At 43.2% G+C, this 26,112-nt stretch overlaps 1 protein-coding gene across 2 annotated transcripts in view; it reads left to right on the plus strand.

Moving 5' to 3' along the window:
* The window catches only part of strn3 (striatin, calmodulin binding protein 3), a 44,568-nt gene extending 21,339 nt beyond the window's left edge, over positions 1-23,229 (plus strand). The window contains exons 2-16 of one of the 2 annotated variants that reach the window (XM_034196674.1): positions 2,884-2,987; positions 3,197-3,270; positions 3,377-3,455; positions 3,844-4,005; positions 5,323-5,461; positions 8,952-9,087; positions 9,883-10,019; positions 10,294-10,457; positions 15,036-15,083; positions 16,016-16,137; positions 16,516-16,683; positions 19,081-19,221; positions 19,406-19,513; positions 20,630-20,716; positions 20,905-23,229. In XM_034196674.1, coding sequence (XP_034052565.1) covers positions 2,884-2,987; positions 3,197-3,270; positions 3,377-3,455; positions 3,844-4,005; positions 5,323-5,461; positions 8,952-9,087; positions 9,883-10,019; positions 10,294-10,457; positions 15,036-15,083; positions 16,016-16,137; positions 16,516-16,683; positions 19,081-19,221; positions 19,406-19,513; positions 20,630-20,716; positions 20,905-21,074 — 1,839 coding nt within the window. In that variant the 3' untranslated portion in view covers positions 21,075-23,229. Of the gene's footprint in view, positions 1-2,883; positions 2,988-3,196; positions 3,271-3,376; positions 3,456-3,843; positions 4,006-5,322; positions 5,462-8,951; positions 9,088-9,882; positions 10,020-10,278; positions 10,458-15,035; positions 15,084-16,015; positions 16,138-16,515; positions 16,684-19,080; positions 19,222-19,405; positions 19,514-20,629; positions 20,717-20,904 lie in introns of both variants that reach the window. The other variant, XM_034196673.1, reaches the window with a different exon arrangement.
* Positions 23,230-26,112: the final 2,883 nt, after the last annotated feature.

The following is a 26,112-nucleotide window of genomic DNA, read 5'->3' on the forward strand; positions in this document are numbered from 1 at the left end:
TGAACAAGGCACGTGCGTTGTTTTTGTTTTTGGTAATGATGTCAGAGAAGAACGATTGTCGTGCGTTTTTCGATTCCAAATTATAAAGGCCAAGTCTCTCTTTATAGATTTCAAAGTGAACCTGGAGATTTGTTTTTCGCCACCTGCGTTCAGCTTTTCGACATTCTCTTTTTTCTGTTTTCACGCTCATGGCCTTTCTCCATGGAGATATTTTCTTGCCAGACACTTCCTTTACCTTAGTTGGAGCAATGGCATCTATAACATTTTTAATTTTTGAATTAAAATGATCTACTAGCTCATTTACTGAGATGTTGGCAGGGGCAAGTGTGGAAGAGAAATTCTGAGTAAACATTTCCCTAGTATTTTCAGTTAAATATCGCTTTGTGGTTACCTCTTTTTGAACAGAAATAGAGCTTTCAAAGAAAACACAGGAATGGTCAGAGAGTGCAACATCAGTCACCACAACCTTAGAGATATTCAGACCCTTTGAGATAATTAAGTCCAGAGTGTGCCCCTTATTGTGCGTGGGCTCCGTCACATGCTGAGTCAGTCCATAGCATTAATTACTACATTAGCAGCATCTATTGCCTGGATCACCTTCAATACTGACGAACGGTCTAAACACGCTGATAAAGACTCAACAGCCTCACCAATATCACTTGGTATTTCACACACATCGCTAACTTCAGTTCCCAACCGTTGGACTTGTATCCCCGCTACATAGAAAGATTTAATGTCACTATTTGACATTTCACCTCCAATCATGATTTAACGTTTGCCCTCTGAACTTGACGTCAGTGTATGAGGGGCCGTACAGGCCATAATTCATACTGGTCCTCTCACGCACATACATTCTCCTTTTACATACATATATTTTCACTCTTACATACATACATTCTCCTTTTACATGCATATATTTTATAATATGCATGTCTGAAGAGAATATATGTATGCAAGAGAAGAATGTATGTATGTGTGAAGACAATATATGTATGTGAGAGAAGAATGTATGTATGTGAGAGAGAAAGTATAGTGGAAACGGAAGGAGTATGGTTGAAACGGAAGGCAGGTCATTCTTGCGCTGTGATTGGCTCAGAAGGTCGAGCGGGGCGGGCTCATGTTCAGAACTTCTGATTTCAAATCAACATAACATGATGGAGGGAGATGAATCGCGTAGATTGCAGCAAGCATTAGGGGTTTAAGGAACATTTTGTCAACCCCTGAAACTGTCACATCCCTCGCCAGGTGTCCTTGCGGGTGCGTTCGCTTTACTTATCAGAGCGTGCCGTAAGGGCGGTTACTCTTTGGTTTATAAACTCCCGCCTGGGACGGACTGATGCATTAGATTATGTGCTATATGGAGGGGACTTTGACAGAGTATTTCTCACAAAGTACACAGTAAAAGTACTTCAATGTATTGTTAGTAGCAGTCAAACTAGTACCGAGTCCAACAGTGTCAGTTTTATGAAGAACTTGTGGTAAAATATATTTGTAAAAAGAAAATGAAGAGCTACTGATTTGAAAAAACGGCTCTCTGTATAGTTTAAATCTCCTAACAATGTTGTCCATTTATTCTTCTCCCCTCGAGTCCAACTGTCAGTTTTATTAAGAACTTTCAGTAAAAAATATTTGTAAAATATGAAGAGCAGCTGATTTGAAAAGACAAACGCGAGAGACGGCTGAGTGACCGCAGTGCAGAATCGCTGTATAGTTTAAATCTCCTAACAATGTTGTCCATTTTAGACACATGCTTATTATATTTACAGCCTTAATAACATTCATTTTCTGGGCTCAATGTGTGTTTTGGCCGTTTTCGTTGTGATCGCTAAATTCACCTTGTTTCCCCTTGTTTATAATTATGTTCAACGTTCCAAGCAAACGAGTGCTTTTGTTTTGAAATCACTTCCGCGAGTATCGCGCCCCCCCCCCCCCCCCCCCCCCCTCGCTACAATGACCATTAGACCATTTAGTAAGGTCCATCCATCCATCCATCTTCTCCCGCTTATCCGTGGTCGGGTCGCGGGGGTAGCAGTTCCAGCAGAGAGCCCCAAACTTTCTTTTCCCTGGCGACATCAACCAGCTCTGACTGGGGGATCCCAAGGCGCTCCCAGGCCAGCGAAGAGATATAATCCCTCCACCTGGTCCTCTACCCCTTGGTCTCTTCCCAGCTGGACGTGCCTGGAACACCTCCCTAGGGAGGCGCCCAGGTGGCATCCTAACTAGGTGCCCGAACCACCTCAACTGGCTCCTTTCGACGCGAAGGAGGAGCGGCTCAACTCCGAGTCCCTCCCTGATGACCGAACTTCTCACCTTATCCCTAAGGGAGACACCAGCCACCCTGCGGAGAAAACCCATCTCGGCCGCTTGTATCCATTTAGTAAGGTAAAAAGCAAAAACGCCTCGCAGACACTCTTCCGTGTACTTGTTTAATAAAGAAAAACAAGTGGTCCGTAGATACACGGAGTCATCTAACCCTAACCCTCTCCCTCCATCATGTTGATTTGAATCAGAAGTTCTGAACATGAGCCCGCCCCGCTCGACCTTCTGAGCCAATCACAGCGCAAGAATGACCTGCCTTCCGTTTCAACCATACTCCTTCCGTTTCCACTATACTTTCTCTCTCACATACATACATTCTTCTCTCACATACATATATTCTCTTCAGACATACATATATTATAAAATATATGTATGTAAAAGGAGAATGTATGTGCGTGAGAGGACCAGTATGAATTTCGGCCTGTACGGCCCCTCATATCAGTGTGTGATGACTCTCATTAATTAACCGTGTCTCTCTCTGTGTGTGTGTCTCTCTGTGTGTCTCTCTCTCTCTGTGTGTGTGTCTCTCTCTCTCTGTGTGTGTGTGTGTGTGTGTGTCTGCAGGCGAGGATAGCGTTCCTTCAAGGCGAGAGGAAAGGTCAGGAGAACCTGAAGAACGACCTGGTTAGAAGAATAAAAATGTTAGAATATGCTTTAAAACAGGAAAGGTAAGCCACACACACACACACACACACACACACACACACACACACATTTATTGTATCTTAACATTCATTATTACATGATTGAATTTCAGTCATATTTTGCCAGTTGGAAGAAAATGCAGATCCATGTATGCAACATTTTGAGATGTAATGAACTATAGACTGTTTAAATCTTGAATTGGTTGACGATGAAATGCTTGTTTCCTCCTCAGAGCAAAGTACCACAAGTTAAAATACGGCACAGAGTTAAACCAAGGAGAGATGAAGATGCCAAGCTTTGAATCAGGTAAGTTACAGGAACCATTTCATACGAAACTAAGATGTATTCCTGCATGGTTTGCAGCTTAGTGGAGCCAATGATTAATGGTTTGTGTGTTTGTTTGTTTTTTTAGACACCAAAGAGTCCGAGGTCTCTGCTGTTCCTGCCAACAGTCAGCTCACCTGGAAACAAGGGAGGCAGCTACTCAGACAGTGAGTGTGTTGACCCAGTGTTCACTCTCCTGAAGAGCTCACATGATGAGTGTGTGTTTGCATGATGAGTCTAAATTAAAGGCTTTATTGTCATGTGCACAAAAGCTACAGTGTTGTTGCCAATCAAATCTTTAAGTCCAAGGCTCTTACTAAAGTGCATCATACAATAAATGTAAGACATAAAGAAAGTCATTAAATAGGGAAAGATAATGGGGAATGTGACACAATGGTGCAGGTTAAAGGAATCAAACGTGTGCATATAAATAGCATACAAAAAAGTCAATTTAAATACGGTAAAACGGAATAAAATACTGCTTATTGTATTGCTATGCATGTTGTTTATTTCATTTGAACGTGTGTGTGTGTGTGTGTGTGTGTGTCCGTCCAGGTACCTGCAGGAGGTGGGATACACAGACACCATCCTGGACGTTCGTACGCAGAGGGTCCGCTCTCTGCTCGGCCTGTCGGGCTCCGAGCAGAACGGATCCGTGGAGAACAAGAACCTTCAGCACCTCATCAACGGAACCGAGCGCCGCAAGGACAGCAAGAGGTACACACACACACACATACACACCTCAAACAAACACACATACACACACCTCAAACACACATACCCACCTCAAACATACACATACAGACACACACACCTCAAACATACACATACACACCTCAAACACACACACACACCTCAAACATACACAGATGCCCCTTTCACACCAACGCGTTTCCAGCTCCGGCTCGGAGCTGGAGCCTGAAAAGTACCGGTTTTTCCTGTTCACACCGCAGAGGCGCCGCCTCTTAGCTCCGGAATCCGGTTCACTTCCAGCTCCAAAAAATTGTCGGTCTAGAGGCAAGAGCTTCGGAGCTAAGAGGCGGCGTCGCTTACGTCTCTCTTACGTCGAGGCGGGAGCAGGGGCAGATTCGTCGTTGAAGTGGATGCTGAAGACCACAAAGAAGTCTTGCATTTCGCATGTGATGTTTGTAAAGTTCCAAGTAAAGTCGTCCGATGCCTTCCATTTCGTTTCGTAAGAGGATAACCAAAGCGAACAGCGCTTCAATACAATCGGTCGTTGTTGTTGTGGTCGATGTGAGGGATTTCTGCGCGGTTTGGATTTTATGAAGCAGGCACGTAAACGGTGACGTCATGACGCAGCAGCGGCAGCTCTGGGCGGTGTGAACAGAGCGGGAGCAGAAAAGGGAAACCGGAGCTGAACCAGAAAATCTCCCGCTCGGAGCTAGAAAGGGAAAAGCGCTGGTGTGAAAGCCGCAAAACAGACACCTCAAACACACACAGACAGACACCTCAAACAAACACACACACCTCAAACACAGACAGACATACACACACACACACACCTCAAACACACACACCTCAAAAAAACACACACACACACACACCTCAAACAAACACACACACACACACACCTCAAACAAACACACATACCTCAAACATAGACAGACATACACACACACACACCTCACACACACACACACACACACACCTACACACCTCAACACACACACCTCAAACACACACACCTCAAACACATATACACACACCTCAAACATACACAGACAGACACACACACCTCAAACATACACACCATACACACACACACCTTAAACATACACACCTCAAACACACACAGACACACATACACACACATACCCACACACACAAATACACACACATACACCATACACACACATACACCATACACACACACACACACACACACCTCAAACATACACACACACACCTCAAACATACACAGACAGACACACATACAAACACACGCCATACACACACAGATTTGGGAGTTAATAGGTCACACAGGGGTTACACCTTTATGTATTTTGTGATCAGGAGTCCAGGCGACGTTCTGGAGACGTTCAATTTCCTGGAGAACGCAGAGGACAGCGACGAAGACGAGGACGAAGAGGGAGACCTGATGGACGATATCAGCACAGACAAACATCACAGAGCCAAGAAACACAAGACCAAGGTATACATATACCACACACACACATTCACTCACACACACACACTAGGGCTGCACGATATTGAAAAAAACGGACATTGCGGTTTTTTGTTCCCCTGCGATATATATTGCGGTTTTTTTAACCTGTTAAGCCCCAAGGTCCCGGCGGGTACTTTACTTTTTTTTTCACGACACTGTGTCTCAGGAGATCTTAATATTTAAGAACCTATTCATGTGTTATACCAGATTAACGGAAATAATCTCAGCTAACTGACGATACAAACCATTTTTACCAAAACAAAACACAAGTCTCATAAGAAGCATCTAAATGACCCCTGAGCGAAAAATGCTAACGCACTTTGGCACAGAACTCAAGATAAAATTACTACTTATCGTAGCTGCACTTACAAGATATCCGATTAAAGCTATCATCACTGAGTGATCCGAACTCGCGACAGGGGAAGCAAACACAGACATCACAACACGTACCTTTACGTAGCTTTTACGGGAGATCGTCTCATCGTAGCTGTCAATCTGATCAAAAGACGTGTTCAATGGCACTAAAACGAGAAAAAACGCGGCTGAATCGGTTAATCCATAGGTTTTTAACTTCTCTGTATAAAAAAATTATTTCATTTATAATCCATAATTCCATTTTTATGTAAAAATCGCAGAGCAAAAGTTAGCTGCTAATGGTAGCCACCAGAGTGGCTGCTGCTTCCGGTCTTGGCTATGTGGCAGTTCAGTGCAGTCTAACACACACATTACCAAATAAGGAGTGAGAGTGACGCGTAGCCAAAACCGGAAGCTGCATACACTCTGGTGGCTACCATTAGCAGCTAACTTTTGTGCTCCGATTTTTACATAAAAATGGAATTATGGATTATAAACAATTGCTTCAAAGCCACAGATACATTATCAACCTATGGATCAACCGATTCAGCCGCGTTTTTTCTCGTTTTAATGCCATTGAACACGTCTTTTGATCAGATTGACAGCTACGGTGAGACGATCTCCCCTAAAAGCTCCGTAAAGGTACGTGTTGTGATGTCTGTGTTTGCTTCCCCTGTTGCGAGATCGGATAGCTTAGATCAGGGGTGGGGAACCTTTTTCCACTCAAGGGCCATTTCAATTTTTTCAACATCCTCCGAGGGCCACACAAATGATTGACCTCTGCTTAAAAATCACAGCCCATTCATTTGGCCTTTCTTTCATGCTTTGCAAAGAAAAAGCAACCTCTTAATCCAGATATCTTGCCATGACTCGTGCATGCATGCACGTGCACGGTTGTGGCATGACCACCAAACAGAAAGATATGGACACAAGATGTGTGCAAATGTATTTAGTTTCCTATCCATGTGGACATGATTTAAGTGGGGGGGGACCTAACCTCACCTCCTCTAGGGCGGTCCAGGGGGGCATGCTCCCCCGGGAAGATTTATTTTTAAATATTGAAGTTGAAAGCATCAATCTGGTGCACTTTGAGAGCAAAATGAAGAGATCTGGAAACATCTCTCAACACCCATTTGAAACAGAACTGTAAGCAGATTTACTTTTTTTTTTATAGATATTTTACAAATCACTCTCCTTTCAAACTGTATTCTTGTTTATTAATAACAACTTTTTTTTACTGTCATATAGTATTTTATACCCGTTTACTTAATTCTCTTGTTTTTTGATAACTATAATGATCATATAAAGATGTGCCTTTACCTCACTGGTTGTAGAAAAAGCTTCTTATATTCGTTAGCATAGCTAGCTAACCAGATGCTAATAACAACAAAGTTATTGACTGTATGATCAGTATGACAGATCGCCACTGGGCTTTCAACTAAAGACACAGCCACGCAAAAACTGCAGCATGTGTACGGATTTATGGGTACTCCAATTTTTTGAAGTCCCGGAGCGGCGTTCTGCTGCTCAACGTCACCCCTGTCAGACGAGACATATACCACGTGATGACACGTTAGGGTCGTGTTGTGTTCAAGGACCATGACCGTTGCCAGGAAAAACAGGCACTCGCTTGTTTAATTATTTTGCGGTCTAGATTTCTTTAATTTTTTTCTTATTTGCGTGTGTTTATAAATTACCTCGAGGGCCGTACCAAATGGTCTCTGTGGAGTCTCAGCTTTAATCGGATATATTGTATGTGCAGTTTCGATAAGTAATAAGGGTATCTTTATTTTGAATTCTGTGCTAAAGTGCGTTAGCATTTAAAAAAAAAAAAAATGAATAAAACCGCACGTCCCTGCGGTGTGAATATCGCGGTTATCGCCATGACACGGTATATCGTTCAGCCCTAACACACACTCACACACACACACACACTCACTCACACACACACACACGCGCGCACACAGACTCACACACACAACACATTATATCAGATCACTTTATTTATGCCGGGTGAAATTGGGTTTCATGCCATTTTTATCGCTCTGAGTTTAGTGAAATAAAGATAAAAAAATTAGGGCTGTCAGTCGATTCAAATAGTTAATCGCACATTTTGTATCTGTTCTAAATGTACCTTAAAGAAATATTATTCAAGTCTTTAATACTCTTATCAACATGAGTGGACAAATATGCTTTATGCAAATGTTTGTTTATTATCATTTGAACAATGACAAATATTCTCCTGAATATTCTCAACACAACAACCTCTCTCTCTCTCTCCTTCTCTCCTCTCTTCCTCATCTCTCTCTCATCTCTCGTCTCTCTCTCGATCCTTCTCTCTCATCTCTCATCTCTCTCTCTCTTCTCATCTCATGGGCTCTCTCTCTCTCTCTCTCTCTCTCTGTCTCTCTCTCTCTCTCTCTCTCTCTCCTTCTTTGCACTGAGCCAGCTGCTCCTCTGTCTTCATAACAGTCAAAGCATGAGACTGAAGTTCCCACTGTGGGTCAAAATACTGCGCTGTGATGTGCAGTCGACACGTTGGATGCGATCCGAATTATCTAGCGCAGCCCCTCGTCCTCCACATTGTTAAGCTGTAGCCCCCCTCCACAGTGTTAAGCTGTAGCCCCCCATTTAGCTTCGCTGTTGTTGTCCAGGCGTGCGAGCGGCAGCAGCAGGGCTGTCGGCATCAGCTGTGTGCTTGGCTTGCTGTTTTAAACACCTTTTTTTTGTATCCATATCTCTTGCTAGAATCCAACCAACAACAACGTCAAGCCTTTGGGCTCTGAAACTACGTGCGGGCCGAGGACAAATACACATGTGACATAAAATAATTAGTGGCGTTAAAATAATTAGTGGCATTAAAAACAAATTGCGTTGACAGCCCTAAAAAAAATATATATGTACATATTAAAAACCACAAGAAGTTGAAATTAGAAAAAGTGCAATAAATATTACATAAAAAAAATATATAATGATGCTTTTAACTTGTATAACACTTTTTTGGATAATCAAAATTTACTTTAAACAAAACAAAGATGAATATATCCTCCATCGGTGCCTTCCACCTGTTCTCCCTGTTTTGTCCTCTTTAATATCTGTATCTCTCCTCCTCCTCCTGCAGGTGGGGAACGAGGGCTTGGCCTCGGAGGACGACGCCGACACGGAGGAGGCTCTGAAGGAGTTTGACTTCCTGGTGACGGCGGAGGACGGAGAGGGAGCCGGAGAGGCTCGGAGCTCCGGAGACGGGACGGAGTGGGGTGAGAGACACGGGATATTTTAACACTCTCTTTAAATGCAGTAAAAAGAACAATGAATCAGTTAAAATGATCAGTGAAGTCTGGGCTCATTTGCACCCTTTACGTTTATTTATTTATTTGTATAATATATACAATATTCTTTCCCACTATGACTATGTATGTCATTAACCTGTTAAGCCTGAGAGGACCCTAATCCGGGGCCTGCGGCGTGTTTCTTCACGAAACTGTGTCTCAGGGCTTCTTAATATTTAAAAACCTATTAATGTGTCATACTCACTTAACGGTTAGAAACTAAGCTAACTGAAGATATGAAACATTTTTACCGAAACAAAGCACAAGTCTCACAAGAAGCATTTAAATGATTGTGCTCTTCATTATAAGTAATGTTGTAGTTTTTTGGACGGACACTATAATTCCGAATTATTTTTTTTACTATGTTCAGTCTGAATTTACTTTAAAATAAAAACATTCTATATTGATTCTGACTTTCCTACATCCAGCTCACAGGTTTATCCTTGCTTTGAGAAAATAGATTATTAATTTACCCCTTTTAGAAGTGAAGTTATAGTCATTTGTTTTGGGCTTGTCATTTTCGAGCCTGAGACCTGAAAAACAGGCTCAGGGTTAAAGGATTCTATTGTTTAGAACAATTGAATGTTTCTTAGATAACTACTTTTTTTTCTTCTCATCGAATTGTGAAGCACCTTGAGATGACGTTGTTTTTAAAGTGTGCTATACAAATCAAATGTTGTTATAATGTGTTCTCATGTAGTGTTTCTCTCTCTCTGTGTGCAGCGGAGCCTCTCCCGTTCCCTCCCGGCGGGGGGAAGTCCTTCCTGTTGGGCGGCGACGACGTGATGGAGAGCGTGCTGGGGCTGGGCGACCTCGCCGACCTCACCGTCACCAACGACGAGACGGACTACAGCTACGATGTAATATAATAATAATCTTTATTTGTTTAGCACCTTTCATACAATAAGTGCAGTCCAAAGTGCTTCACATAGACATTTCACAGAACATTGCTATCACACAGATACCAGTAAAAGCAGAGCAGGAGTTTGCTTCCTAAAAGGCAAAGCTGTACAAATGTGTTTTTGAGTTTTCACCAAAGTGTAAGACACACTCTGAAGTTCAGGAAACGCCTACTGATCAATATAATCAATTGATCTAATGCATGTTATTGACCTTTAGCTGCCGTCCAATAAGGAGTCCTCGTTCAGGAAGACGTGGAACCCGAAGTACACGCTGCGGAGCCACTTTGACGGCGTGCGGGCGCTGGCCTTCCACCCCGTGGAGCCCTGCCTGGTCACCGTGTCCGAGGACCACACCCTCAAACTGTGGAACCTCACCAAGACCGTCCCTGCCAAAAAGTAAACTTCACACTGAAATGTTTTTGTTTGTCTTGCAAATCATTCATAAAGTACGGCTGTAAGAGCCGTGTAGGCACATTCTTTTATAGTAATGAATTCTCTTTTGGTGAGCCAATTGAATATTCTTTTAAGTTAACTCAAATGAACTGAATAACTATGAATTATTATTACACTGTTTTTGTAGTGTTTTGTTTAGCTGATGGGCTGCTCTAGATGTATGTTTTGTTATTATTTATAGAAAGCAGAATGTAGTGCACGTGCGCAGGCAGCGTTTCCGCCAGGGGGGCGTCCTGCCGTCATTTGAACGCCCTGAACTCGAGCCGAGGGCGTCCAAAAAAATAAATAATTTGAGAGAAGATCGAGAGTTTTTAGCGCTTGAAAAGGAAAAAGGAAAAAGAACAAGGACATCCCTCTGTTGGAGGGGCAAAGGAGTCTGGTGGGATTCTTTTCGGAGTATTGAAGATCGTTTCCCAGACATCGGCGGTGCCTGCTACGGGACAACACGGAACGTACGCGATGAGCAGGGGGGGGTGCTAGTGGAGCACGCACGTGAACTGCGAGCGCCGGAGCCATGAAGAGCCCGTTTGGGCCAAATGCTCCGGCCCACTAACGTGAAGCGATAGTATGTATAAGGGACGGCTCTATTCAAGCATCGATATGCGCTCTCGGGGTGGACCGCCCTCTCAGCCCTGGTCTGGCGGAAACACTGTTCTCAGGTATAAATGACGCTGCCTGCGTGACACAGCAGGAAGTCTAGAGAGGAAGTCGGAAAAAGTTTTTGACCGCACACATCCGTACGTTGGATTTGTTTGTTTATTTAATTGAAATGCAGTGCAAATGTTGCAAGTCGGTAGTGGGCCGCCAGCTGATCCATTGCACTTTCTAATAAAGCACTTGAATATGGTAATGAAATGGATTTCTTAAATGCACGCAAGTCAATACTCGAATTCGCCTCGTAGACTAAGTGGCCTTTGAACACTCTGTTTTGCATAATCGGCCACTTCAGAGGCCTTAAAGCTTCTCTCATTGTGCCTCTTCCTCTTAAAGGAAGTTACTTAGATCCTTGGTTAAGTTATTGATTATCTTGCACCAAAGAGTAAACTTCACACCACACTGAATGTTATTGTTTGTCATGCAAATAATTCGTAAAGTGACGCCTTAAAGCTTCTCTCATTCTGCCACTTCCTCTTTGATTTAATTATATTCGATCCGTGAGTAAGGGATTTATCCGTAGCTGTCTCACATTATTGCAGGGGGGGCGAGTGAAGCCTGGGAAGAAGTTGTAAACAAACATTGTTTGCTCGTAAAATAAATAACATTGACACATTTTTAACACAACCGGCAGTTAAAAGAAAAGTGGACGAGCCTTTCAGCTGTAATGCCCAAATCAACAAAGTACAATGAGGCATACATTTCCCTTGACATCTCACGTGTTCGTTGCGGAGATCTCCCTTTCTCTCTCTCTCTCGTCTCTGTGGGGGGCGGGGCATCTCGCTCACAGACTCGCTGCAGCACCGTGCACACAGAGATCCGCAGGTGGAAAACAGAGCGTTCAAAAGTGACAATCTACAGAGCTCGATGTGGTCAATGCTCGTTTGCCATAAGCATTTTCACGGAAACACGAGCAATCTCTCCATCAGCTGGCCAAAAGGCATCGTATTCAACTTCCTTAACTCGGAGTTCTGTTGCTCCAATTACGTGTAAGGTGGGAGAAGTATCAAGTACTTAAGTAAAAGTAGAAGTACTCAGATCTTGTACTTAGTAAAAGTAGAAGTACTCAGATCTTGTACTTGAGTAAAAGTAGAAGTACTCAGATCTTGTACTTGAGTAAAAGTAGAAGTACTCAGATCTTGTGCTTGAGTAAAAGTAGAAGTACTCAGATCTGGTACTTGAGTAAAAGTAGAAGTACTCAGATCATGTACTTGAGTAAAAGTAGAAGTACCAGAGTGTAGGAATACTCTGTTACAGTAAAAGTCCTGCATTCAAAATGTTCTTCAAGTGAAAGTAGGAAAGTATTATCATCAAAATATAGTGAAAGTAGCGACAGTGAAAGTAGTCGTTGTGCAGATTGGTCCATTTCAGAATAATATATATGATATGTTTTATAATGATTGATCATGAAAGTGTTCTCAAAGCTGGTAAAGGTGCAGCTAGTTTGAAGTACTTTGTATTCTGCAGGGTAGCTGGAGGATTTACTCCAGGTGGAACTAAAGTCTGATTCAACACTTGATTATATTTCACATCATTCATCCACATCTGTGAAGCAACTAAAGGTATTAAATACATGTAGTGGAGTACAAGTACACCATGTACCTCTGAACTGTAGTGGAGTAGAAGTACACAGTAGCAAAAGTGGAAATACTTAAGTACCTCAGTATAAGTACAGTACTTGAGTAAATCTACTTACTACCACCACTGCAGGTACGTCATGTGTGCTAGCAGCCCATAATCCACACTATACATACAATGAATCAATGTGAATTCTGTTTCTCATTTGTTTAGTTTTCGCCCTTAAAAACACTGTTAAAGAACCAGATCGATTAGCAGTACTTGTAATTGTTTAAATTAGGCCTCAATATTTCACAGTGGCACAGGATCATCTGCCAATACAAGCACTTTTGTTCATGTTCCTGAGGCCGCTTGCCAAAATAAAACCTTTTCTCTCCAGACAGCAGTTTGAGACAGTAATCCACGCCTTTGTCCCCACTCGGCTGGATTACTGTAACTCTCTCTACATGGGGGTCAGTGGGTCCTCCCTCGCTCGTCTGCAGCGGGTACAAAATGCCGCAGCAAGGCTTTTAACTGGCACACGGAAATATGACCACATTTCCCCCATTTTGGCTTCGCTCCACTGGCTGCCAATACATTTTAGGATTTATTTCAAAATTGACTTTTAAATCCCTAAATGGCATGACCCCACCATATCTTTCTGAGCTGCTCCACCCCTACACGCCCAACGCCCAGGTCAGCTGATCCTCCTGAATGTGCCCAGAACCAGAGGGTGCCGTTGCTTCTCTGTAACGGCACCCACAGTGTGGAACGATCTGCCCCTGCACATCAGACAGGCTCCTCCCACACTGTGGAACGATCTGCCCCTGCACATCAGACAGGCTCCTCCCACACTGTGGAACGATCTGCCCCTGCACATCAGACAGGCTCCTCCCACACTGTGGAACGATCTGCCCCTGCACATCAGACAGGCTCCTCCCACACTGTGGAACGATCTGCCCCTGCACATCAGACAGGCTCCTCCCACACTGTGGAACGATCTGCCCCTGCACATCAGACAGGCTCCTCCCACACTGTGGATCGATCTGCCCCTGCACATCAGACAGGCTCCTCCCACACTGTGGAACGATCTGCCCCTGCACATCAGACAGGCTCCTCCCACACTGTGGAACGATCTGCCCCTGCACATCAGACAGGCTCCTCCCACACTGTGGAACGATCTGCCCCTGCACATCAGACAGGCTCCTCCCACACTGTGGATCGATCTGCCACTGCACATCAGACAGGCTCCTCCCACACTGTGGAACGATCTGCCCCTGCACATCAGACAGGCTCCTCCCACACTGTGGAACGATCTGCCCCTGCACATCAGACAGGCTCCTCCCACACTGTGGAACGATCTGCCCCTGCACATCAGACAGGCTCCTCCCACACTGTGGAACGATCTGCCCCTGCACATCAGACAGGCTCCTCCCACACTGCCTGTTTTTAAATCGCTTCTTAAAACCCACCTCTTCTCCTTAGTGTATTAACATCTTTTAGAGCGTTGCTTTTATTGCTTTTAAATTGTCTATAGTTTTTACTTGTACTTGTTTTATGGTGTGTGAGCTGAGCTGTTTTGTTTATTTGACTGTACAGCACTTTGGTCTGGAGGTTTAAAGTGCTCTATAAATAAAGCTGTATTGTATAATGAAGCTGTTCTTGTTACCTCATTTTAGTTTTAGTTCCATGGGAATTAAATTCAATATTATTTATTTTATTTTGGTACATGCAAGAGAACATATCACACAGAAGAACAAATAACAAAAGTGAATAGCTGGGTCGATAAAAACACTACAATATTTTTACATTAAGTGTTTTAGGAATATAACTAGAGTACAGAAGTGTATATAGGTAAGTCTACTAAAAATAATAATAATAACAAACTTTATTTAGAGACTTCTTCTCTCCCCCCCCCCGTGCCTGTCAGAATTGGTTTTATTACCAAGTAGGTTGAAACATACGAGGAATTTGCTTTGGTATATGTGGTGCATACAGAGAGAAGAATACGTGTATATTTCTCCGTGGATTCTCTCCTCTTCCTCAGACCTGACGGATCCTTCAGTATTTGCATCTCATTTCCCGCTCACTGCAGCGCCTCTGATATTAGCCAGAGCCAAACTTCAAACACAGACGCATCACTGTCACGCTCATAATCCCTGCAAACACCTCGCCTCAGGATTAATGCAGCGCAGGACATCGTGACAGAGCTCAGGAGAAACAGCTTTTAAACATTAGTAACAGAGGTGATGAAGAGGGAGGCCGTGTGATGATGATGTGTTCAATAATTCAGGTCTTTTTGCTTTACAGAAGTGCCTCTTTTGACGTTGAGCCCGTCTATACATTCAGAGCCCATGTGTAAGTATCACACACACAAACACACACACGTTGTTCCGCACGATAATCTCCACATATTAACACCACTTTATGATTTTTGGAGTAAAAGGATAACGATAGACTATAAAGGAACTACAGCACGGTCACATGACTTCACGTCACCACCGCTAAGCTAAAGGAGGCTAATGTTGGGCTATAAAGGAACTACAGCACGGTCACATGACTTCACGTCACCACCGCTAAGCTAAAGGAGGCTAATGTTGGGCTATAAAGGAACTACAGCACGGTCACATGACTTCACGTGACCACCGCTAAGCTAAAGGTGGCTAATGTTGGGCTATAAAGGAACTACAGCACGGTCACATGACTTCACGTCACCACCGCTAAGCTAAAGGCGGCTAATGTTGGGCTATAAAGGAACTACAGCACGGTCACATGACTTCACGTCTCCACCGCTAAGCTAAAGGTGGCTAATGTTGGGCTATAAAGGAACTACAGCACGGTCACATGACTTCACGTCACCACCGCTAAGCTAAAGGTGGCTAATGTCGGGTTATAAAGGAACTACAGCACGGTCACATGACTTCACGTCACCACCGCTAAGCTAAAGGAGGCTAATGTTGGGCTATAAAGGAACTACATCACGGTCACATGACTTCACGTCACCACCGCTAAGCTAAAGGTGGCTAATGTTGGTCGTGATGATGTTTAGTCGTCTCATTTAGACACTAGTTCGCAATCAATGTTCATTAATTCACCAGTGGGGTATTTCCTGACGTATTTGATGTCTCAAACACTATTAAAAAAAACGTCTCACTTTGAGGCGATGAAGGGGCGAAATGCTGACTAATTTGTAGGTTTTAGGACTCATTCCTGCAGGGAATCTAAAGTAATATTAAGTAGATTAGTAAAACTTCAGGGTTGTTATAATATTTCTCTCCGTCTCTCTTCAGTGGTCCAGTGTTGTCGTTGGCGATGACCTCCAGTGGTGAGCAGTGTTTCAGTGGAGGCATCGACTCCACCATCCAGTGGTGGAACATCCCCAGCTCTAACGTGGACCCCTACGATACCTATGGTACACACACACACACACACACAGACACAAAAAATCCTAGTCTGGAGGGTTTTTATTTTTCACTTATTCTTTGAGTTATTTTCCCACATTCCCCTTTACATCCATTAGTACTCCAATTTAGATGAACAGTTTCTTTAACAAGGGGCCACAACATGTAGAAGGTCACAAATCCAAGAAATTCAACGTGAAAATATAAAAAACAAAACGTATAGAAATCAATAATAACACTGAGAACGTAAATAACACGGGTATAAGAAAAATAAAATAAAAGATGGGTTATATTCAGGAGGACTTTAATCGACAGTTGACACATAAGCAGTACCTACCAGAGTCTACACTAATAGAGTCCTCTACTCTTTTTTCCCCTCGTCCAATCAGAACCCAGCGTCTTGGCGGGGTCGTGGTTGGATCACACGGACGCTGTGTGGGGATTGGCTTACAGCGGCATCAAGAACCGCCTCCTGTCCTGCTCGGCCGACGGCACGGTGAAACTGTGGAACCCCACGGAGAAAAACCCCTGCATCAGCACTTTCAACACAAACAAAGGTGAGGAACTGCTGGGAGAATCCTGAATGTCCTCCTCCAACATGAGTGACATGATAACAAAGGTATCCCAACTGCAGCTGTGTACATGACAGGATGTATGATTACCTAGAACAGTGATTCTCAAATGGGGGTACGCGGATCCCTAGGGGTACGTTCGGGTACTGCAGGGGGTACGTGAGAATTAAAAAAACGAAAAAAAGTTAATTAAAAAAATACCATGCATGATTACAAAAATAATCTTAGTACAATAAGTTAAATAGAAAACACAATTTTATATAAAATATATGTCAAATTTCTGTATTGTATTTTATAGTTTTGCATAATATATCATTGTGTTCATTGGTTTGTTAAACAGATATTACTTCAGTTGAAAAACTCCTTGGAAAAATCAGTTTGAAAAAAATGTTATTTTTTTCCATGCATAAAATGAAAATATCCTTAGTTTGTTGTAATGCATGCATGAAGGAGTTAATACATCACACACTGAGGGAACATCACTATATTGTAATTATTTGTATAGGCCTTTTCGATCAAAAATGTTCGGGGTCGGTCAGGGGGTACTTGGCTGAGAAAATGTTTCAAAGGAGGTACATTACTGAAAATAGTTTGAGAAGCACTGCTCTAGAAGATAGGGATGCAACGATATATCGAATATCGCGGTAAATAAAAGTCTCAATACCGTCGTGAGACTGACAAAACCTTTTTTTTTTTTTTAAAAAACCTTTATTTAACCAGATGGTCCCATTGAGATAATCGATCTCTTTTTCAAGGGAGACCTGTCCAACATGGCAGCAAGTAGGTTACAACATGAACATAAAACAACAGATAACACAAAAGGACATGGTATTTACAGAGCTACATGTACACACGTAGAGACATAGACAAGTACCAACAGTATGTTTATATCTGTCAATAAGCCTCACCTTCTTGGCAACAACTGTATTGTTTTTGAAGTGGTGGAGAGACAATGCACAGTTTTACCCACTGCTGTCACCCATGGCCAAAGCATATCTCTCTGGCCCAGCAACATCAGTACCAAGCAAGAGAGTTGTTTCCACAGCAGGGGATTTTGTAAACGCTCAAACATCCCAGCTTCTACCTGGAAATGTGGACATGCTCATATTCCTATAAGATAACCTTGAATGACGCTGAGTGAGTGAGTGAGTGAGTGAGTTAGAGTTGAGTTACTTGAAAAACTAAAGTGAAACTTGATTTATTCTATTGCAGGGTCTGATTATTATATTGTTGACACTTTACAATACTACTATCCTACTAAAATGCTGCACAAATCAGATTTATTATTTAATAAAGGAAAACTAATTCAAGTAAATAAAAAATTCACTTTTCTTTATTTTTCAATATCGCGATAAATATCGTACCATGGACTTTTTATCACGATATTATCGTACCGTGAGTTTTTGGTATCGTTACATCCCTACTAGCTATGTGATTAACATGATGATTCAGCCTCTATGGAGATTAGGGCTGTACCCGAATATTCGTTCGTTGGAGTACTCTTCGGGTTTCAATTTCGTTATTCGTTTGTTTTTTCCCCGTTTTTTTTTTTCAAATTGAATTTATTGAAATCTCCAATATCAACGTAAGAGCTTGTGCCTCTTCGGGGGGGTGCTAACACTTAACCATAAACGTTATCGTTTACTTTCTCCGTCTTTATATGTAGATATTACTTTTCTCCGTTAATCTCCGTCACGTTGTTTCCATAGCAACAACAACTTCCTGTCAACAGCGCTACCTCTCCTTCAAAATAAAAGCATGTCCATAAATAGGAAGCCAAGCCAAATTACACTTAAGACATACAACTGCAACGAAAGTAACAAACACAATGCGATATCCTTTTCAATTTCAAAGAACACAAATTGGGTTACATTAACAAATAACTATAAAACAACAATACTGTTGAATAACAAAATGAATGCCGGGCGTGAATACACCGAAATACACGTGTTGAAGCGGTTCACTGCTGATTACTCTGGAGAGGATCACAAATACATGGATCCTGAGATTGAAGCTCAAGCCGGGGACCAGTGATTAACATTTTTAAGTATTTAGAAAAAGTCATTATTTTTGATATTTTGAGGAAAAAGTCATTTTGAGAGAAATTCTGGATTTTGAGAAAAAGTCAGAACTTTGATATTTTTGAGCAAAATTCAGATTTTTTAGGGAAAAATTTCGAATTTTGAGGAAAGGTCAGCATTTTTAGATTTTGAGAGTCAGATTTTTGAGGAAAAAGTCAGAATTTTGAGAAAAAGTCTGGATCACAAATACATGGATCCTGAGGTTGACATTTTCCTAACAGGAACAAAGATGGAAGAACAAGTACGGAGATCATAGAAACAACAACTTGATATTAATATGTTTAAATCTGTGTGTTTCCAGAGCACGGGGTCCCCACGTCGGTGGACTTTAACGGCTGTGACCCCGCCCACATGGTGGCGTCGTTTAACACCGGGGACGTAGTGGTGTACGACCTGGAGACCTCCCAGAGTGCACTGGTGCTGAAGGGGCAGGGAGACGGCAGTAAGTGACACACACATTCAAACAGGTCGAATGCATGTCTTCTCTCACTGATTGAGCTGTTAGGTTAAATGTTTGTTGTTTGTTTTTCATGTGTTGTGACTTGATCTGACCATTAAAGTATTATCGTATGTGTGTTATCTGTAGGGGTGTTTTAATTGTTATTTGTTGCCCTCTCTCCCCTCAGCACTCCCGGGGTCGAATCATATCAACAAGGTGGTGAGTCATCCCACGCTGCCGGTCACCATCACCGCTCATGAAGACCGGCAAATCAAATTCTACGATAACAAGTCAGGTCAGTCCGTCTCTCTTTGTCCGTTCTGTGTTTTCAGACAGGAGGAGGCCCTTTAGTCTCGTACGATTCACATGATTCACGTGCTCGGAAGAACCTGGATCTCAGGTCCTGATGATAATCTCCCCCTGCAGTTAAAGGTCCCATGTCATGGCCATTTCTACTGATCATAATTCCATTGTTGAGGTCGACTAGAATAGATGTGTATACCGTGCAATGTTCCAAACTCACATTGGTTTCTCACAGCATCTCTGTATAGTCTGTGTATTCACTCTCTGTCCTACACGGCTTGTTGGAGCCCCTGCCCCCCCTCCCTGTGAGCCCACTGTGCTCTGATTGGCTGAGAGGCTCGTTGCTGCCTGCAGCTCCTCACAGCTGTGTGAGCTTCTGCAGGAGCAGACAGGCTTTCCGTGTCGGCGTCTCGGCGATACAGCGAGAACAAGCGAAACTCATCCTGAGCACACAAACACTCACAGCCGAAGTAAAAACAATAAGTGTGGCTTGATATTGAGAAAGAAAAAGGTTTATAGCGCTGTGAGAATGGGTCTGCGGAGAGCATTTCTCCGCCATCCCAACTTAGCAGCCCGAAAAACGTTTACCCATTGAAACAGTCGTGGTGGATACCTTGTTTGTTTTAAACATCATAAATACACAAACAACAATGAACACTTACAGGTTGTGTACCCGAATCTCCCGCTGGTCCAAACAAAGGAGGAACAGCATCGTTCTTCAGTGCCCTACGCGGAGCATATCCGGCATGAGTCCTGAAAGGTTTGGGAAGCTTTGTTTCGTGAAAGGCTGACAGAGGGTGCGACCATAGCTCTGGGCGTGGCTACTGGGTATCCCTACGTAGCGATACCCAGGAAGTAAACAATGGAAAATGAGAAATCTCCAACGAGGCGTTCTGGGGCAGCACAGACAGGTCTTCTCTGTGTTAGTTTTACTCGCTACAGGGTGTACTTTGAGGGTTTGAGACTCTGCAGACCGTTTACATGCAGAACAACCTTCATAACATAAGGGGGACGGGTGATAACCGGAAAAGCATGACATGGGACCTTTAACATGTGTTTCTATATTGGATAATAACCCTTCTCTCTCTCTCTCTCTCTCTGTGTGCAGGTAAGGTGATCCACGCCATGGTGGCTCACCTGGACGCAGTCACCAGTCTGGCTGTGGATCCAAACGGGATCTACCTGATGTCAGGAAGTAAGAAACACACAATTATGCTTTTATTCATCAATAGTTCAAACTCTAAATGTCTCCTCCTCTTCGTCAACTCTCTTTTCACTTCTCTCCACTTCCTCTCTCTTCATCCTCTTTTCTACTTCTCCTTCTTCTCCTCTTCTTCCCCTTCTTTATAACGTATGTTCTCCTCCTCTTCCTCCTCTCCTCAGGTCACGACTGCTCTCTGCGTCTGTGGAACCTGGACAGTAAAACGTGCGTTCAGGAGATCACGGCTCACCGTAAGAAGAGCGAGGAGGCCATCTACGACGTGGCCTTCCACCCGTCCAAAGCCTACATCGCCTCCGCCGGAGCAGACGCCCTCGCCAGGGTCTACGTCTAGGCGAGGAGGAAGAGGAGGAGGAGGAAGAGGAGAAGAAGCAGAAGCAGAGGACAGTGGGAGACAGAGAGAGAAGCTAGTCTGTTCACAAACACACAGTATTCAGGTCTGTTCAGGTCTCTGAGCACAGATTATATATTAAAGACTGGAGGCGACTGACTAAGCACACACACATAAGCATTAACACACACACACATACACACACACAAGCATTATCACACACACACTTTAAGTTAAGAGGTGCAGCTGTTAGGTCTCCCTCTGATTGCCTAAAGGGACTGAGACGTTCAGCACAGAAACGTTGTGGAAACGTTGTTTAAACTCTGCAGGTCGACACTCACCTGTCCTCTGAAGCCCCGCCCCCTCTGCAGAGTCACCATGACACTACATGGATTAAACCACAGTAAACAAATTACAAAGTTAATATCCAGAAACCACCTTGGGGACAAATTAGACACCAGTAACAGAGCCTAAAAGGAAACGGAAAATGAACCTAAACCACAGAAAGTGTCCTAAAAGCATCTCCAGCTGCAGCCGAAAATCTGATGTTTTAACCCGTCATGGTTTTGATGTATTTAAGTTTTTTATTCTTAAAATCTGGAGCTTCAGATTGTGACTTTTTTACCGTGTTTTTAAGAAGTTAAAACATATCAAAATAAAGAAACTAAACATTATGTGTTAGGTTTGTTTCTAAATAACGACCATGTCGGGTTAAAATCATCAGATTTTCTGTTCGTCTCTGATTGGACGTCTGTCTCCAATGGGAGCACAGGATTGGTTAAAACGCCCCCTCCACCTCAGCCAATCAGAGCCCTGCGGTTAAGAACCACCGACACATAAGGAGCTATGACTTCAGGATTCAAAAGTTGGCGTTACTGTAGTTACGTTCTCTGTTTGTGTAAAATAAATCTAGTTTTTATAATCGTTTTTATAAACGTCTCGTTAACGGCACCAAGGAGGATTCTGGGTCCTCTCTCCCGTCCAGTCCTGCCATCACTCACCTCTCCGTGGAGGTCGTGTTAGAAAGTGAGGAGGAGGAAGAGGAGCTCTGTGTGTTTGTCTCGTTCACACGCACAAAGATTATAATTTATTTATGAAAGGAGATTCATCCAAACATTTCCGTCATAATTTCTAACCTGTAAACACCGGGTTATTAACGCGGAGTGAGCGGTGCAGGGATGACGTGTTTTTGTAGGCCGACCCTGAAGTAAGCATCACAAGGGCTCCATCGACAAAAAGGATTTTTCAGAAAATAAGATCTGTGGTGAAAACACACATTTGAGATACTCACACACTTAGTTCAGCAGGATAATCTCCACCTTTTAAAACCACTTCAAGATTTTTTTTAAAGCGTCAATGCAATCTCCAGAAGTGAAGTGCTTACAGGAACTACGTCACGTCAACAGCTCAACGCTAAACTATTATTAGCTACCGCCGTTTTATTCCTGCACCACTCACATTTGTACAAATTGGTCCCTGAACGCACCACATCTCGGTGGTCTCAGTAACTCTTCTTGACGTTAGGAGAAGCTTCATGTTGTGGCTTTACCTTCCTCATCTCCTCCTCCTCTTCCTCACATCACGTGTGAGTTCTCTCTTCAAGTCGATTAGTTGACTTTTCTTCATCACAGCTTCAACAAGAAAGTTATTTATATCTTTTTTTTTTGTCTCGTCCTCATGAGGTATTAAGAACCAGTTTAAGCTCCAGGAGTAACGGTCCAATCAGATGCCTCCTGGGGCCGGTTTTCAAACAAAAAAGCTGCCACCTGATTGGCCGAAAACATCCCGACCAGTTTTATTTCATCGTTGTGGTTTTAATTTAACTTTTTTTAAACTGAAGGGATTTGTAACACGAGCGTCTCCATCACAAATCTTTATTTTTCTTTTCACCCACGCTACAACTTACTGTGTAACTAAAAGACTTTTGTTTTGTTTGTGTAATGCATGATTAATACAATAAAAGTATTTTTTCTAGTCTTCCAGAAAAATGGAAAAAAAAAGATCGGTTTGCGAGTTTTGATGAGTTTTGTAATTTTTCTTTTTGATTTACAAACTATGAAACAGCAGATTTGAAAGATTGTACCACATAGCAGAATACAACTGTTGAAATGTATATAAAATGTCTATAATAACTATTAAATGGTGTACCTGTACAGAGGCTGCTGCTCCGCTCTTCATTCTGTGTCCAATATGCGCCGAAATAAAAGCTCAAGACTTCAGTTAGATATTCCGTTGATCTTTTAATGACCTTTCTGACGTCCTTGGGAGGGTGGCCTAGCCAGGAACTATTGTGTGGGTGGGCCTGGAGGAATGTAGGTGGTCTAGGGGGAGACTTATTAAAGGTCCCGTGTCATGGCCATTTCTACTGATCATTGTTGAGGTCTACTAAAATAGATTTACATTGTTCAATGTTCCAAACTCACATTGGTTTCTCATCCAGCATCTCTGTATAGTATGTGTATTCGCTCTCTGTCCTAAACGGCTTGTTGGAGCCCCTGCCCCCCCCCCCCTCCCTTTGAGCCCAGTGACCGTCTGCGAGACACCGTGGAACTCAGCCTGAGCACACACACAAACTCCCAGCCAGGCTGCGGGTGTGTTGCTGCAGGCTGAGTTCCGCGGTGTCTCACCGACCCCACGCCAGTGAGACAGCTCACACTGTCCCTCTCCTCGCAGCAGCGAGCAACGTCCCGCCGTGTGTGTGTGTGTGTGTGTGTGTGTGTGTGTGGAATTCCGCGGATTTATCCAAACGTAACAGCTCCGCGGATTGGTACATTTGGACTAATCCGCGGAGCCGTTACATTGCGTCACTATACCCAAGAAGTAAACAACGGAAAAAGAGAAATGTCCAACGAGGCGTTCTGGGGCAGCACAGACAGGTCTTCTCTGTGTTAGAGTTTTACTCCCTACAGGGTGCACTTTGAGGGTTTGTGACTCTGCAGACCGTTCACGTGCAGAAAAAGCTACATAACACAAGGGGACGGGTAGTAACCGGAAAAGCATGACATGGGACCTTTACGCGTGGGGTCTGAGCTGAAACTTCATTAATGATTTTATTTTTTAATGCACTAATTAAACATAAGTATAAACTAGCAGTGAAAAGAGAAACAGGCACGGCGGCCTCAGAATGTGTGTAAAACTGACTTCCACATGACTGGCTCGGCGGCCACAGGTTGTTTATCCTTGACAGTCGCACAGTGGGCACACAGTGTTTTCATATTCAGCAAATGTGTACACGCTTCACTGCAGACCTCAAGAAGAAATAATACTTTCATTCACTCACGGCAAAACTTACTTTACTTACTAATGTACTCACGGTAAAAACATGCACTTCCTATTCCATTAACACGAAGGTGGAATCTAACTATATCCAGAATACGTTGTATTGCATCCAGGGGTAGAAACATGTTTATTTCTGCTGTAAAGTTGGGGGTCTATGGAAATGGTTCCTTTCTGCATCCACCCCCTGTCGGCCACTAGAGGAACTGCAGTTTGTGGCACTTCCTTCTGGGCTTCCCGGTGTCGGTACACGATGTGTTCGGGGTACACAAGGGGTCAAGATCAAGGGGCGTTGGTGAACTCCAGTTCGAATCCCGCCTCGGCCGCCACTGCGTCAGGCCGTTGTGTCCTTGGGCAAGACACTCTACCCGCATTTGCTCCTGTGGGTAATGTCCGCAGTAATGACTCTTACATGTCTACTTTGTGTAGTGTGTACTTGTAAAGCGCTTTGAGCACCTGTAAAAGCGCTCTAATAAAAAATGTAATGCATTATTATTATTATTATTACACGATGTGTTCGGGGTCATTACGTAATTGACTGCTTTACATGAATGCCTCTGACCAGTGCCTAAAGAGTTTGGATACTGTGTCCAGGCTCTCGTCATCTCACGCCTAGACTACTGCAACTCCCTCCTGGCTGGTCTACCTGTATGTGCCATCCGACCTCTGCAGCTCATCCAGAATGCAGCGGCTCGTCTGGTCTTCAACCTTCCTAAATGTTCCCACACCACTCCGCTCCTCCGCTCCCTTCACTGGCTTCCAGTAACTGCTAGAATCCACTTCAAGACACTGGTACTTGCGTACCATGCTGTGAATGGATCTGGCCCTTCCTACATCCAGGACATGGTTAAACCGTACACCCCAACACGTGCACTCTGCTCTGCATCAGCCAAACGGCTCGCTGCACCCTCGCTGCGAGGGGGACCCAAGTTCCCATCAGCAAAAACACGTGGGTTTGCTATCCTGGTTCCAAGATGGTGGAATGAGCTCCCCATTGACATCAGGACAGCAGAAAGCTTGTACATCTTCCGGCGCAGACTGAAAACTCATCTCTTTCGACTCCACTTCGAGCGATAGAATTACTAACATAGCACTTATATACTAACAGAGCACTTATATACTAACAGAGCACTTATATACTAACAAAGGACTGGCTTATCTAAAGCCAGTTGAGTAGCACTTGAAATGTTTGGCTCTATGAAACCTGATGTACTTTATGATTCTGTTTTCTTCAAGGTTGTGTCTTCTTGGTCGAACGCACTTATTGTAAGTCGCTTTGGATAAAAGCGTCAGCTAAATGCAATGTAATGTGTACCATTGTGCATTATGTTTTATTACATATATATATATTGTGAGTTTGGAATAAATAAGCACTTTATGAAAATTATTAGTTGGTTACTGTTAGTAAAAAACGGTAAGGTTAATACTGGATGTGTGTTACACTTGGATATGTTTTCTGTAATACTTGTAACATAATTATTCTCCAGTTTATGCATTTGAGTGATTTGCAGTTAATGCTCGACATTCAATTCAAAACCTTTATTTATCCAGGTAAAATCCCATTGAGATCAATGATCTCTTTTTCAAGGGAGACCTGCAGCAGTAGGTTCCACAAGAAGACATAAAAACATAAACAACAGAACAACAAAAGGACATCATACAGCAAAATGTACAGGGATTACAATTTGCATATCTAACCACAAGTACAGGTACCAACAGCATCTGATTTTGGAGCATCCAACCGAGCTTTAAAAACATGTAGTGG

This window comes from Gymnodraco acuticeps, unplaced genomic scaffold (assembly GCF_902827175.1).
Source record: "Gymnodraco acuticeps unplaced genomic scaffold, fGymAcu1.1, whole genome shotgun sequence".
Taxonomy (NCBI): Eukaryota; Metazoa; Chordata; class Actinopteri; order Perciformes; family Bathydraconidae; genus Gymnodraco; species Gymnodraco acuticeps.